Source organism: Neomonachus schauinslandi, chromosome 5 (genome assembly GCF_002201575.2).
Source record: "Neomonachus schauinslandi chromosome 5, ASM220157v2, whole genome shotgun sequence".
NCBI lineage: Eukaryota > Metazoa > Chordata > Mammalia > Carnivora > Phocidae > Neomonachus > Neomonachus schauinslandi.
In genome coordinates, this window is record NC_058407.1 from 153,600,826 (window position 1) to 153,614,853 (window position 14,028).

Genomic DNA, 14,028 nt, shown 5'->3' on the forward strand with positions numbered 1-14,028 from the left:
AGATGTTATATGTGGGATGCTGTTCATCTAACAGAATGACACATAACCTGTTTGGGGGGTGAGAAAAAGGGAAGTGTCATCAAATCTGAGACAAATAGGATATATAAAGCTCTGCAAATGGAACCAAAGAATATTATAGACATAAGCAAAGACTAGGAGACTTGAAAGCAGGGAACTGACTAGATCAGCGAAAGGGACAGAGTATTTATTTTAAAAAATAATGACTGAAAACTTGCCAAATAATAGCAAAAGATAAAGCTAGAGGAATAATCAAAAGGTCAAATCATGAAAGGTTTGGGAGAAGATTTGAATTTATGCTGACCGCAATGAGAAGCCATGGAAGAATATTTTATATAGGTTTATATGTTAGATGCACTGCATTCACCAGAAAGGAAGAATGGATAAGAAATACTAGGGACAATTAGAATCGTGAATCCCATGTTGTGTGTGAGGTTAGCATAAGTTCCGGAGGTTGGAACGGGGCTGAGCCTAGTAGTTGAGATATAATAGCCTCTCCTTTGAAACTAAAATGATGCCAAAACTAGCTCAGGAAGGGCAGACACTACCGACATTCTCTGCTATTTTATATATTTGAACTGATTTCCTCTAAGTCTCAGTTAAACCTCTTCTTAACACCATGACTAGGTACCTAGGTAGTATCACAAGGTTATGATTTGAATTATCATTAACTTCATGATAATATATGCATTCTATATAGTTGATATGCTTTACATAAGTTATCTTGGAATACACTCCATGTTCTACATGTAATCTCAGAACACATAAAATGCACTTTTCCATTTGTATGTGCTCATGCCCTTTCTCTCAATGGGAGTGCCTGAACCACCTGTCCACCTATTGAAATCCTATTCATACACCAAGATGGAGCTCAGACGCAATCATTGGGAGCAAATTGTCAGAGATGGTAGCTCCAGGTTCTAGTCCCTTCATAGACAAGATAGATAAACAAGCACAAGATGTCAGACCTAATTTTGCCAGAACTCTGAAAATAGGAAAGACTGACAGCTATTAAACAAGACTAAATGAAGATAGAGGCAACTTAGAAGCAGGAGATGAGAGTGACATCAGAAATATGGTGAACTTGGAAGCTCCAGGCCCTCATCCCCATAGAGACACTAAGTTAACAGCAATATACAGACAAACATATCTTTTTAAAAACTCCAGAAACCAGTTTGGATGCTGCAGCATGCAAATGTATGCATGGCCAATACCAAAAAGGGCAGGAAGCTTATGGCATTCTCTCACCCCAACCCCTCCCCCAATATGGCATGGCACAATCAGGAGGAAATGTTCCAATTCCAAGCTCCTCCCTTGGGACAGAAAGAAAAGACTAGAACTTGTATCCAATGTACTGGCTTGTCTAGGGGCTGCCCAAGGGACTGGTTTCTGTCTTGCCTAATGGAGAACCAATGGGAGTGGCAATGTTGGAAGTCACAGAAAAACAGAGGAAAATGCTGCAGCACTTTAAAGTATTTTAAAGCAGCAGGAAATCTGCAATTCCCCATTCAGGTGCCAAGGAAGCAACAGAATACAGGCAGAGAACTACAAAAGAAACACAATCTCCAAGCTGCTTAAGGAAATTAAGACAGTTTGAAGCAGCCATATATAGTAGAATGAAAGCATATGCACGACCCCAAAGACCCATCCCCAGAAAATGTTTTAAGGTCCTAAAACCTCTAGCTGGAATGATGGGTGAAGGACTTCCCATGCCTGAAGCCAGTCCATAAAGACTGTGAGAGATGTCTGTTTTTTAAATGTTCAAATCTCAACAAAACATAAGGCATACCAAAAAAACAAAACAAAACAAAACAAAACAAAACAAAAAAACAAGGAAACCTGCCCCAAAGTAACAAAATAAAGCTGCAGAACATAACCCTTAAGAAACACAAATCTCTGAATTACCTGCCAAAAAGTCATTTTAAGATGTTCAGTGATCTAAAAGAGAACACAGACAACAAAATGAAATGAGGAAAATGAAGCATGAACAAATAAAATACTAACAGGGGTAGAAGTAATTTTTTAAAAACCCAAACAAATCCTGGATATGAAAAATATAATAACTAATTTGAAAATTTTTATTGGAGGATTTCAACAGCAGAGTTGATCAGGCAGGAAAATTAATTAGTAAACTTGAAGATAGGTTATTTGCAATTATCAAGTCAGAGGAGTGAAAAGAATGAAGAAAAGTGAAGAGAGCCTAAATGATTTATGGGATATCATCAAGTGGGCCACTGTATGCACTATGAAAGTCCCAGAAAATAAGCGAAAGGGACAGAGTATTTATTTTAAAAAATAATGACTGAAAACTTGCCAAATTTGAGGGGAAAAAATGGACATACAAATTCAAGAAGGTCAGCAAATTACAAGTAGAATAAACTGTGAAAGAAACCCATAAATGAGACACATTATAATCAAACTCAAAATTCAAGAAACGAAAATCCTGAAAGAAGCAAGAGAAAAGTGACTCTTCGATTGCAGTTGATGTTCTTCAAGATTTTCAGAGGATTTTTCAGTGGAAACCTCGAAGGTCAGAAAGTAGTAGGATATTATATTCAAAGTGCTGAACAAAAAAACAACTACAACCAAGAAAACTATATCTGTCAAAACTTTGAAAAGTGAAGGGAAAATTCAGATTTCCCTAGTTAAGCAAAAGCTGAAACAATTACCATCAGACCTCTCCTATAAGAAATTATAAAGAGAATCACTCGGGACGCCTGGGTGGCTCAGTTGGTTAAGGAACTGCCTTTGGCTCAGGTCATGATCCTGGAGTCCCGGGATCAAGTCCCACATCGGGCTCCCTGCTTGGCAGGGAGTCTGCTTCTCCCTCTGACCCTCCCCCCTCTCATGCTCTCTCTCTCATTCTCTCTCTCAAATAAATAAATAAAAATATTAAAAAAAAAAAAGAATCACTCAAGTTGAAATTCAGGACACTAGACAGATACAAAACCATATAAAAATATAAACTTCTCTAATAAAGGTAAATATGTGAACAAATATAATTTGTAATTTTGGTCCATAAATTATAATTTTGTAATTACATTTTGGTGCATAAATTCACTTTTAACTCATATAGAACTTAAAAGCACAAAAATGAGTTAATGAGTACACAGTATATAAAGATGTAATTTGACATCAGAAACAAAGGGGAAGGGCAAGCCTATGAATAAAGTTATTGTCAGTTTAAATTGATCATTATAATTTTAAGATATTTACATTAATCCCTATGGTAGCCACAAAGAATATCTATAGAACACACACAAAGGAAACAGGAAAGGAATCAAAGCATGGCAATATTTTTTTTAAAAAGTGAAACACGAAGGCAGTAAAAGTAGTAGTGAGAAGCAAAATGCTACAGACAGAAAGTAATTAATAAAATGGCAATAGTAAGTCCTTCCCTATCAATAATTACTTTTAAAGTAAATGGATTAAATTACCCAATCATGGGCGTCTGGGTGGCTCAGTTGGTTAAGCATCTACCTTCGTTTCAGGTCATGATTCCAGAGTCCTGGGATCAAGCCCCACATCGGCCTCCCTGCTCAGCAGGGAGGCTGCTTCTTCCTCTCCCTCTGCTCCTCTCCCTGCTTGTGCTCTCTCGCACTCTGTCTCTCAAATAAATAAAATCTTTAACAATAAATAAATAAAAACCCAATCAAAGGATATAGATTGACTAGATTTTTTAAAGGATACAAATATATGCTATCTTCAAGAGAATCACCTGAAATCTTAAGGACACACATAATCAAGTAAATAGATGAAAAATATATGCAAATGATGATCAGAGTAGAGGTGATGATACCAAATCAAACACCATTACAAAGGGGAAAAAAGGTTTCAACTCAACAGGAAAATGTAACAATTATATATTTACCAAACATCAGAGTTCTTAAAAAATGAAGCAAATATTGGAGAAATAGAGAGAAATAGACAGTAACACAGAAATAGTAGGAGACCTTAATACTCCACTTTCAATAACTTGACAAAAACTCTATAAGAAAATAGAGATCTTTAACAACAGTTGGACCCTACAGTCATGTACTAAACATTCAACCCAACAGCAGCAGAATATACATTATTCTCAATAAGACATGGTACATTCTCCAGCAGAGATCACATGTTTGTTTACAAAACAAATCTTAACAAATTTTAAAATAATAAAATTATACAAAATATCTTTTCCAGTCACAATAGAATGAAACTACAAATCATTAGGAGAAGGAAAATTGGAAAACCCAACAACTAACGGGTCAAAGGAGGAATTGCAAAGTAGAAAATATCTTGAGAAAATTTTAAATGAAAACAACATACAAAACTTACAGGATGCATCAAAAACAGTGCAAAAATGGAATTCTATCATTGTGAACACTTAAAAAAAGAAAAATCTGATATTAACAACCTAATTGCTTACTTTAAGGAACTAGAAAAAGAATAACAAACTAAACCCAAAGATAGTAGAAGGAAGAATATAATAAAGATCACTGTGGAGATAAAGAATGGGAAAATAATAGGAAAAAATAAAACTTAAGAATTGGTTTTTTGAAAAAATCAACAAAATTGAAAAAATTCAAATAATTAAAAATTAGATGTGGGATATTACAGCCTATGCCACAGAAATAAAATGGATCATAAGAAAACATTATGAACAACTGTATATTAGAAAACTTCGTAACCTAGAAGAAATGGGTAAATTCCTAGAAACATGCATCCTACCAAGACTGAATCATAAAGAAATAGAAAATCTGAACACACAACTACTAAGGGAATTGAACAGTAATGAAAAACCTCTCAAAAGAAAAGCTCAGAACCAGATGATTTCACTGGAGAGTTCTGCCAAACATTTAAAGAAACATTAACACCAGTCCTCTTCAAATTCTTTGAAAAGATTGAAGAGGAGGGTACACTTATTACATCATTCTATAAGGCCTGTATTACCCTGATACCAAAGTCAGACTAGGACACTACAAGATAAGAAAACTATAGACCAATGTCCCTAATCAACATAGATATAAAACTCAGAAAAAAAAAAACTGCAAAACTAAATTCAACAATACATGAAATGGGTCATATACCGTGACCAAGTGGGATGTATTCCTGGAATGTAAGGATGGTTCGACATACAAAATCAATGTAATACATCATGAACAGAATAGAGGACAAAAGCCACATGATCGTATCAATGATGCAGAAATTGATTTTTTGAATGTTGATTTTGTATATAGCAACTTTACTGAATTTATATATTCTATCACAAAGCACATGTGTGTGTGGAGTTGTTAAGGTTTTATACATGTAAGATCATGCCATTGCAAACATAGGTAATTTTACTTCTTCTTATCCAGCTTGGATATCTTTTATTTCTTGCCTAATTGCTTTGGCTAGGCCCTCCATTACTATGAATAGAAGTGGTGACAGGAGGCACCCTTATTTTGGTTCCAGTCTTACAGGAAAAGCTTTTAGTTTTTCACCATAAAGAATTATGTTAGCTGTGGGCTTTTAATATATGGCCTTTTTATGTTGAGGAAATTTGCTTCTATTTCTAGTTTGTTGAGAAAAATGTCTTATACATTATCATGAAAGAGAGTTCAATTTTGCCACGTTTTCTCTGTGTCTATCGAGATGATCATGCGATATTTTAGATCCATCATTCTGTTAATATGGTGTATCACATCAATTGATTTTTGAATATTGAGTCATCCTTACGTCTCATGGATAAATCCCACTTGGACATGGTGTATGATCCTTTTAATGTGTTGTTCAATTCAGTTTGCTAGTATTTTGTTGAGAACTTTTGCATCTATTTTTATCAGAGTTATTTTCCTTATAGTGTCTTTTTCTGGCTTTGGTATTAGGGTAATGCTTGCCTCATAAAATGAGTTTGGAAGTATACCCTCATTTTCAGTTTTTGGAAGAGTTTGAGAAGGACTGGCGTTAATTCTTCTTTAGAAGTTTGATAGAATTCACCAGTGAAGCCATCTGTCTCTGGGCCTTTGTCAGGAGGTTTTTGATTACTGTTTCAATCTCATTACTTATTATAGTTCTGTTTAGATTTTCTGTTTCTTCATTATTCATTCTTGGTAAATTTTATGTTTCTAGGAATTTATCCATTTCTTCTAGGTTATCCAGTTTGTTAGCATGTAATTATTCAGAGTAATTTCTTATGAACTTTTTTATTTTTGTGATGTCAGTTGTAATGTCTTTTCTGATTTTGAGTCTTCTCACTTTTTTTTAGTCTTGTAGGTTTGTCAATTATGTTTATCTTTCCAAAAACCAACCTTACTTTCAATGATTTTTTTCCTATTCTTTTTCTGGTCTCTACTTGGGTCATTTTTTCTGTAACCTTTGTTATTTCCTTCTTTCTGCAAACTTTGCAATTAGTTTGTTATTTTTCTAGTTTTTTGAGGTGTAAAGTTAGATTGTGTGTTTTTTACCTTCTTTTTTTGATGTGGGCATTTATCAGTATTCTTTTTTAGTGCTGCTTTTGCTGCATTCTGTGGGTTTTAATATTTTGTATTTTCATTTTTATTTGTCTCAAAATATTTTCTAACTTCCCTTTTTCTTCCTTCTTTGAACCATTGGTTTTTCAGGAATGTGATGTTTAATTTCCACATTTACAAATTTTTCAGTTTTTATTCTTTTGCTTCCTAGTTTTGTCCCATTGTGGTTTGAAAGATACTTGGTATGACTTCAGTCTTAAATTTGTTATGACTTACTTAAATTTGTTATGACTTACTTAAATTTGTTATGACTTAAAATTGTATATGACTTACTTTGTGACCTAATATATGTTATATCCTGGAGAATGTTTTATGTGCACTTGAAAAGTATGTATATTTTCTGCTGTTAAGTGGAATGCTTATTAGGTCCATTTGGTCTTTAGTGTTGTTCAGTTCTGCTGTTTAGTTGATCATCTGTCTAGATGTTTTATCCATTATTGAAAGTGTGATATTAAAGTCTCCATGTAATATAATATTGCTATGTATTCTTCCCTGTAGTTCTGCCAATGTTTGCTTTATATATGTAGGTGCTCTAATGTTGGGCACATATATTTATAATTGTTACATCTTTCTGTAACTTTAATTTTTTATTATATGATATAACCATTATACTGTTCTCTCTCTCATGACATATTTTACTTAAAGTCTATTTTGTCTGATAGAAGTATAGCCACCCCTGCTCTCTTTGGTTACCATTTACATTGAATGTCTTTTTTCATGCCTTCACTTTCTGCCTATATGTGTCCTTAAATCTAAAGTTCCTTGTAGAATAACAAGTGTTGGCGAGGATGTTGAGAAAGGGGAACCCTCTTACACTGTTGGTGGGAATGCAAGCTGGTACAGCCACTCTGGGAAACAGAATGGAGGTTCCTCAAGACATTAAAAATAGAGCTACCCTATGCCCCAGCAATTGCACTACTAGGTATTTACCCCAAAGATACAGACATAGTGAAAAGAAGGGGCACATGCACCCCAGTGTTCATAGGAGCAATGTCCACAATAGCCAAACTGTGGAAGGAGACGAGGTGCCCTTCTACAGATGAATGGCTAAAGAAGATGTGGTTCATATATACAATGGAATATTACTCAGCCATCAGAAAGGATGAATATCTACCACTTATATCGACATGGCTGGAACTGGAGGGGATTATACTAAGTAAAATAAGTCAATCAGAGAAAGACAGTTATCATATGGTTTCACTCATATGTGGAACATAAAGAATAGTGCAGAGGACAAAAGGGGTGGGGGAGGGGAAACTGGAAAGAAATCAGAGAGGGAGACAAACCATATGAGACTCTTGACTCTGGGAAACAAATTGAGGGTTGCAGAAAGGGAGGTGGGTGGAGGGATGGGGTAATGGGTGATGGGCATTAAAGAGGACACGTGATATGATGAGCACTGGGTGATATACTCAACTAATAAATCATTGAACATTATATCAAAAACTAATGATGTGCTACACCTTGGCTAATTGAATTTAAATAAAATAAATAAAAAATAAAGTTCCTTGTAGAGAGCGTATAGTTAGGTATTGTTAGTTTATCCATTCAGGCACTCTGTATCTTTTTGGGTCTTTTCATTTAAACTTAAAGTAATTATTGATAGGGAAGGGCTCACCATTGCCATTTTTAAAATTGTCTGTGCTACAGTTCTTTTGCCCTCTACTTTTTTCTTTCATAAATATTTTTTTAATTTTAATTTATATATATATATACATATATATTACAGACTTTGGTTCATTTCTGTTTGTCTTTTGTGTTTATTCTGTATTTCCTTTATGATTACCTTGGAACTTACATAAAATATTTTATAGTTATTACAGTTATAATATTCTATTTAAACTAATAACAACTGACCTTCAATCACAAACAGAACTCAGTAATTTTATTTCTTCCACATAAATATGCTTTATGTTAATGTCACAATTTACATCTTTTTATGTTGTATGTTGATCAACATTTTTATATGTATAATATTTAAATACTTTTTTGTCTTTTAACTTTTATACTAAAAATAAGAGTGATTTACTCACCACTATTATGTGTATTATATACTCACCATAGTATTATAGTATTCTGTATTTGTCTATATATTTACCTTTACCAATGAGTTTTATATTTTAATATGCTTTCATATTACCATTTAGCATCCTTATGTTTCATCTTGAATAACTCTAACATTTCTTGTAATGGAGGTCTCCTAGTAATGAACTCTCAACTTTTGTTTGTCTGGTAAAGTCTTAATTGCTTCTTCATTTTTGAAAGACTGTTTTGCTAGGTCATAATGATTCAACAATTCTCTACATCACTCAGTGTTCATCACAATAAGTGTACTCCGTTTTTTAATCTTAATTCCAGTGTAGTTAACATACAGTGTTTTATTAGTTTGGGCTGTATAATATAGTGATTCAACAGTTTCATATATTACTCAGTGCTCATCAAGGTAAGTGTACCTTTCATCTTTTTCTTGATTAAGTATTGGGTTGGCTCAGTTGTTAAGCGTCTGCCTTCGGCTCAGGTCATGATCCCAGGGTCCTGGGATCAAGCCCTGCATTGGGCTTCCTGCTCCGTGGGAGGCCTGCTTCTCCCTCTCCCACTCCCCCTGCTTGTGTTCCCTCTCTTGCTGTGTCTCTCTCTCTGTCAAATAAAAAATAAATAAAATAAAATTTAAGTATTGGGTTACTGTAAACCTTTGAATATTTTTCTGAGTTTAACAAGTTGATTCTGGTAGTTTTTGCCTTTTTTTTTTTGTCTTCCTATAGAAAAACAAGTGCTTTGACTTCCCTGATCTTCCACTATTACTGTCATTTAAAACATCTTAAAATGAAAGAATTTGAGTAATGATATAAGAAGGAAGGAATCTAATGAAAGTAAAACTCTGAATTCTTCACACATTTTCAATAAGTCTTTTCTAATTGTTTATAAAATATTTTATTAATGTTATTACTATATAACATATTTCGTGTTCAGCTTTTATAGAACATAATTTTATATTGAAATTTCCTTATGTGGATATAGTCTATATATATTATTTCCAAGGCCACATGGTATTTCTAGTAGTTACACAGTATTCTTTTTAAAGCCATATAGTAGTGTTTTAAATTAATATGCTGTAGTTAACTTGTCATTTTCTTTTTAATTTTTTTTAGCATTTACCTTCAATGCTAAATAAGTAACCCTATTTAGATGTCTTTGAAACACTTTTCCACTTTGGAATATATTTTTAAATATATTCAAAAATATATCTTAAGACTGTATATTTTTTAATCATCTCAATAGATGCAGAAAAGCATTTGACAAAATTCAACATCCACTTATAATAAAGACTGTCAACAAACTGGGCATAAAGGGAACATACTTTAACATAACAAAGGCCATATATGACAAGCCCACAGCTAACATCATATTCAATAGCAAAAAGCTAAAAGCTTTTCCTCTAAGATCAGGAATAATATAAGGATGCCCACTCTTGCCACTTTTATTTAACACACTTATTAATTAGGCAAGAAAAGGAAATAAAAAGCATCAAAATCAAAAAGGAAAAAAACTTAATATTTACAGATGACATACATAAAAAAAACTATAAAGACTCCACTAAACTGTTAGTACTAATAAATTCAGTAAAGTTGCAGGACACAAAATCAATTTACAAAAATCTGTTGTGTTTCTATGCACTAATAAACTATCAGAAAAAGGTGTGCCTGGGTGGCTCAGTCAGTTAAGCATCTGACTCTTGATTTCAGCTCAGGTCATGATCTCAGGGTCATGATATTGCGCTCTGCATTGGACTCGTGCTGAGCATGGAGTCTTTGGGGGATTCTCTCTCTCCCTCTGCCCCTCCCTCCCTGCTTGTATTCTCTCTCTCAAAAAGAGAAATTAAGAGGAAAACACCATTTACAATTACATCAAAAGAATAAAATACCTAGGAGTAAATTTAACCAAGGAGGTGAAGCACCTGTACACTGAAAACTATAAGACATTCATGAAAAGGAGTGAATAAGACACAAATAAGTGGAAAATATTCCATACTGTGGACTGGAAGAATTAATATTAAAATGTCCATACTACCCAAAGCAAACTACAAGTTCAGTGCAATTCCCCTCAAAATTCCTATGGCGTTTTTCACAGAAATAGAACAAACAATCCTAAAATTTGTATGGAACTGCAGTAGTCCCTGAATAGCCAAAGTAATCTTGAGAAGGTGTAGGCATCAAGCTTCCTTATTTCAAACTATGTCACAAAGCTAGTCACCAAAACAGTATGGTATTGGCATAAAAACAGACACAGATCAATGGAGCAGTATAGAGAGCCTAAAAATAAACAAATGCATATATGGTCAGTTAATTTACAATAACGGAGCCAAGAATACACAATGGAGAAAGGATAGTCCCTTCAATAAATGGTGTTGGGAAAACTGGATCACTATCTCACACCATATACTAAAATTAACTCAAAATGGATTAAAGACATGAACATATAAGACCTGAAACCACAAAACTCCTGGATGAAAATATACGCAGTAAGCTCCTTGACCTCAATCTTGGAGATGATTTTGGGGATTTAATACCAAAAACAAAGTCAACAAAAAGCAATGATAAATAGGTGGGGCTACATCAAACAAAAGCTTCACAGCAAAGGAAACGATAATAAACAAAATGAAAAGTAACCTACTGAATAGGAGAAAATATTTGCAAATCATGTCTGATAAGGTGTTAATATCCAAAATATATAAAGAACTCATGTAACTCAATAGCAAAAAAATCCAATTTAAAAGATGGGCAAAGGATTTGAATAGATATTTTTCAAGAGCAGCAGATAGATGGCTAACAAGTACATGAAAAGAGGCTCAACATCACTTGTCATGAGGGAAATATAAATCAGAACCAGAATGAGATATCACCTCACACCTGTTAGAACGACTATTATCAAAATGCCAAGAAATAACAAGTGTTGGTGAGGATGTGGAGAAGAGGGAACCCTTGTACACTGTGGAAATTAAATTGGTGCAGCCACTATGGAGAACAGTATGAAGATTCCTCAAAAAATTAAAAATAAAACTACCATATGATTCTGCAGTTTCACTTCTGGGTATTTACTTAAAGGAAATGAAAACACAAACTCAAAAACATATATCCATGGAATATATCCGTTGGCACGGAAGCAACCTAAGTGTCCTTTGGTGGACTAATGGATTTAAAACAAATGTGGAGTTGATCTTTCTACCAACCTGGATTGTTTTGGGATTATCACGTGAATGGGAAATTTCTGTCTTTTTAAAGCTTCTCTGTGGCCTCTTTAATAATAGCAGGTTAGGGCACCTGGATGGCTCAGTTGGTTAAGCAACTGCCTTCGGCTCAGGTCATGATCCTGGAGTCCCGGGATCGAGTCCCGCATCGGGCTCCCTGCTCGGCAGGGAGTCTGCTTCTCCCTCTGACCCTCCTCCCTCTCATGCTCTCTGTCTCTCATTCTCTCTGTCTCAAATAAATAAAATCTTTAAAAAAATAATAATAATAATAGCAGGTTAGCCTTTACCCTAACTCAGTGGTCCTCAAGGTCTGGTCCTCTGACTAGCAGCAGCATCAGCATCACCTGGGAATGTGTTAGAAATGCAAGTTCTCATCAACTAATGAATAGATAAAGAAGATGTGTATATATACAGTGGACTATTATTCAGCCATAAGAACGAAGGAACTTTTGTTTGTGAAAACATGGATGGACCTTAAGTGCATTATGCTAAGTGAAATAAGTCGAAGAAAGACAAATACTGTGTAGTCTCACTTAGATGTAGAATTTACAAAGAAAAAAAAACCCAAATTCATAGATATAAAGAACAGATTGGTGGTTGCCAGAGTCAATGGATGGGGACTGGGCTAAATGAGTGAAGGCGATCAAAAGGTACAAATTTCCATTTATAAGATAAGTAAGTTATGGGATATAATGTACAGCATGATGACTATAGTTAATTTTACTGTTTAATATATTTGAAAGTTGCTAAGAGTAGATCATAAAAGTCTTCACAAGAAAAATATTGTAATTATGTATGGTGGTAGATGCTAACTAGACATTGTGGTGATCATTTGTGATATATGCAAATATCAAACCATTATGTTATACATCTAAAACTAATGTTTTATGTCAACTCTTTCAAGTTTTAAAAAGAATATATATTTTTAAATAAGATAAATGATTTATAGGATTTAAATGGTCTTATAGTTTGTTTTTTACATGTTACCAAATAGTTGCCCACAAATCTGGACTGTTTATTATTAGTATTTAAATTTCTTGTCGGAGAGCAGAGTGGCGCAGCGGAAGCGTGCTGGGCCCATAAATTTCTTGAGGACAAAAGTTAAATATTCCTAATCTTATGTTTTTCTTTTTAAAAAAATGTATTTATTTATTTTAGAGAGAGAGTACGCATGCAGGGGGAGGGCGGAGGGAGACAAGGCAAGCAGACTCCCTGCTGAGTGGGGAGCCCAACAACATGGGGCACAAGCTCAGGACCCCAGGATCATGACCAGAGCCAAAATCAAGACTCAGAGGCTCAACTGACTGAGCCACCCAGGAGCCCCAATCTTATGTTTTTCATAACATCTACACAGTACCTAATCTGGTTCACAAATAAAGTAACAGTCTGTAATGTGAATGTATTAGAATATAGCAAATTATTTATATGTTTTTATTACCAATATAATCCATACACATTGTAGAAAATTTGTATACAAAAGCAGAAAAGAACAAAAATTAAAAGATAGCTAATCCTACTACCTAGATTTAATTATTGATATTTTCCTGAACTATTCTGTAGGAGATAGTGCTAATTCTTTTGAGTAATCCACAAGCAGGCTGAATTTAAGATACTAATTTACAATATCTTATAATGCTCTCTCACCAAAGCTCAGCTTCTTTTATGTCTTCTGCTTACTCGTAGGTTGTTACCCTCCTACCAGAGGAGAGGTTTATATTCATGGATTTGACATCTCAAAGAACATAATTGAGATTCGAAAAAACTTGGGCTTCTGCCCACAACATGACATGTTGTTTAATGACTTGACACTTTCAGAACACCTTTTTTTCTACTCTGTGGTGAGTCAGAAATGTTTTAAAATTATACTGTAAATTTATTTTTTTTTCTTTTGATATATAGACATGTAAAGTTTAACACATTCAGCTAGCACCATAGAATATTTTCATCACCCGAAAACACTCCCTTGTGCTATTCCTTTGAGAATACCATATAAATGGAATCATATAGTATGTAACCTTAAAAGATTAACTACTTAGAGCATAATGCCTTCGAGATCCATCCACACTTGTATGATCATTAGTGTATTTCTTTTAATTGCTGGGTAATATATCATGTTTAGATGTAATACAGTACACCAATTAAAGGACATTTGGGTTGTTTACACTTTGAGTATGAACAAAGCTGTTCTGAATTTCATGTATAAAGTTTTTTGTGTGTAAACTTAATTTTTCATTTCTCTCAGAATGAGATTACCAGATCATATTTACGTTT

General features: G+C 34.0%; 1 protein-coding gene across 1 annotated transcript in view; it reads left to right on the forward strand.

The window, feature by feature from the left end:
- Nucleotides 1-14,028, forward strand: part of LOC110577498 (phospholipid-transporting ATPase ABCA3-like) — a 172,571-nt gene that overhangs the window by 47,002 nt on the left and 111,541 nt on the right. The window contains exon 12 of the mRNA XM_044915268.1: nucleotides 13,467-13,595. Coding sequence (XP_044771203.1) covers nucleotides 13,467-13,595 — 129 coding nt within the window. The remainder of the gene's footprint in view (nucleotides 1-13,466; nucleotides 13,596-14,028) is intronic.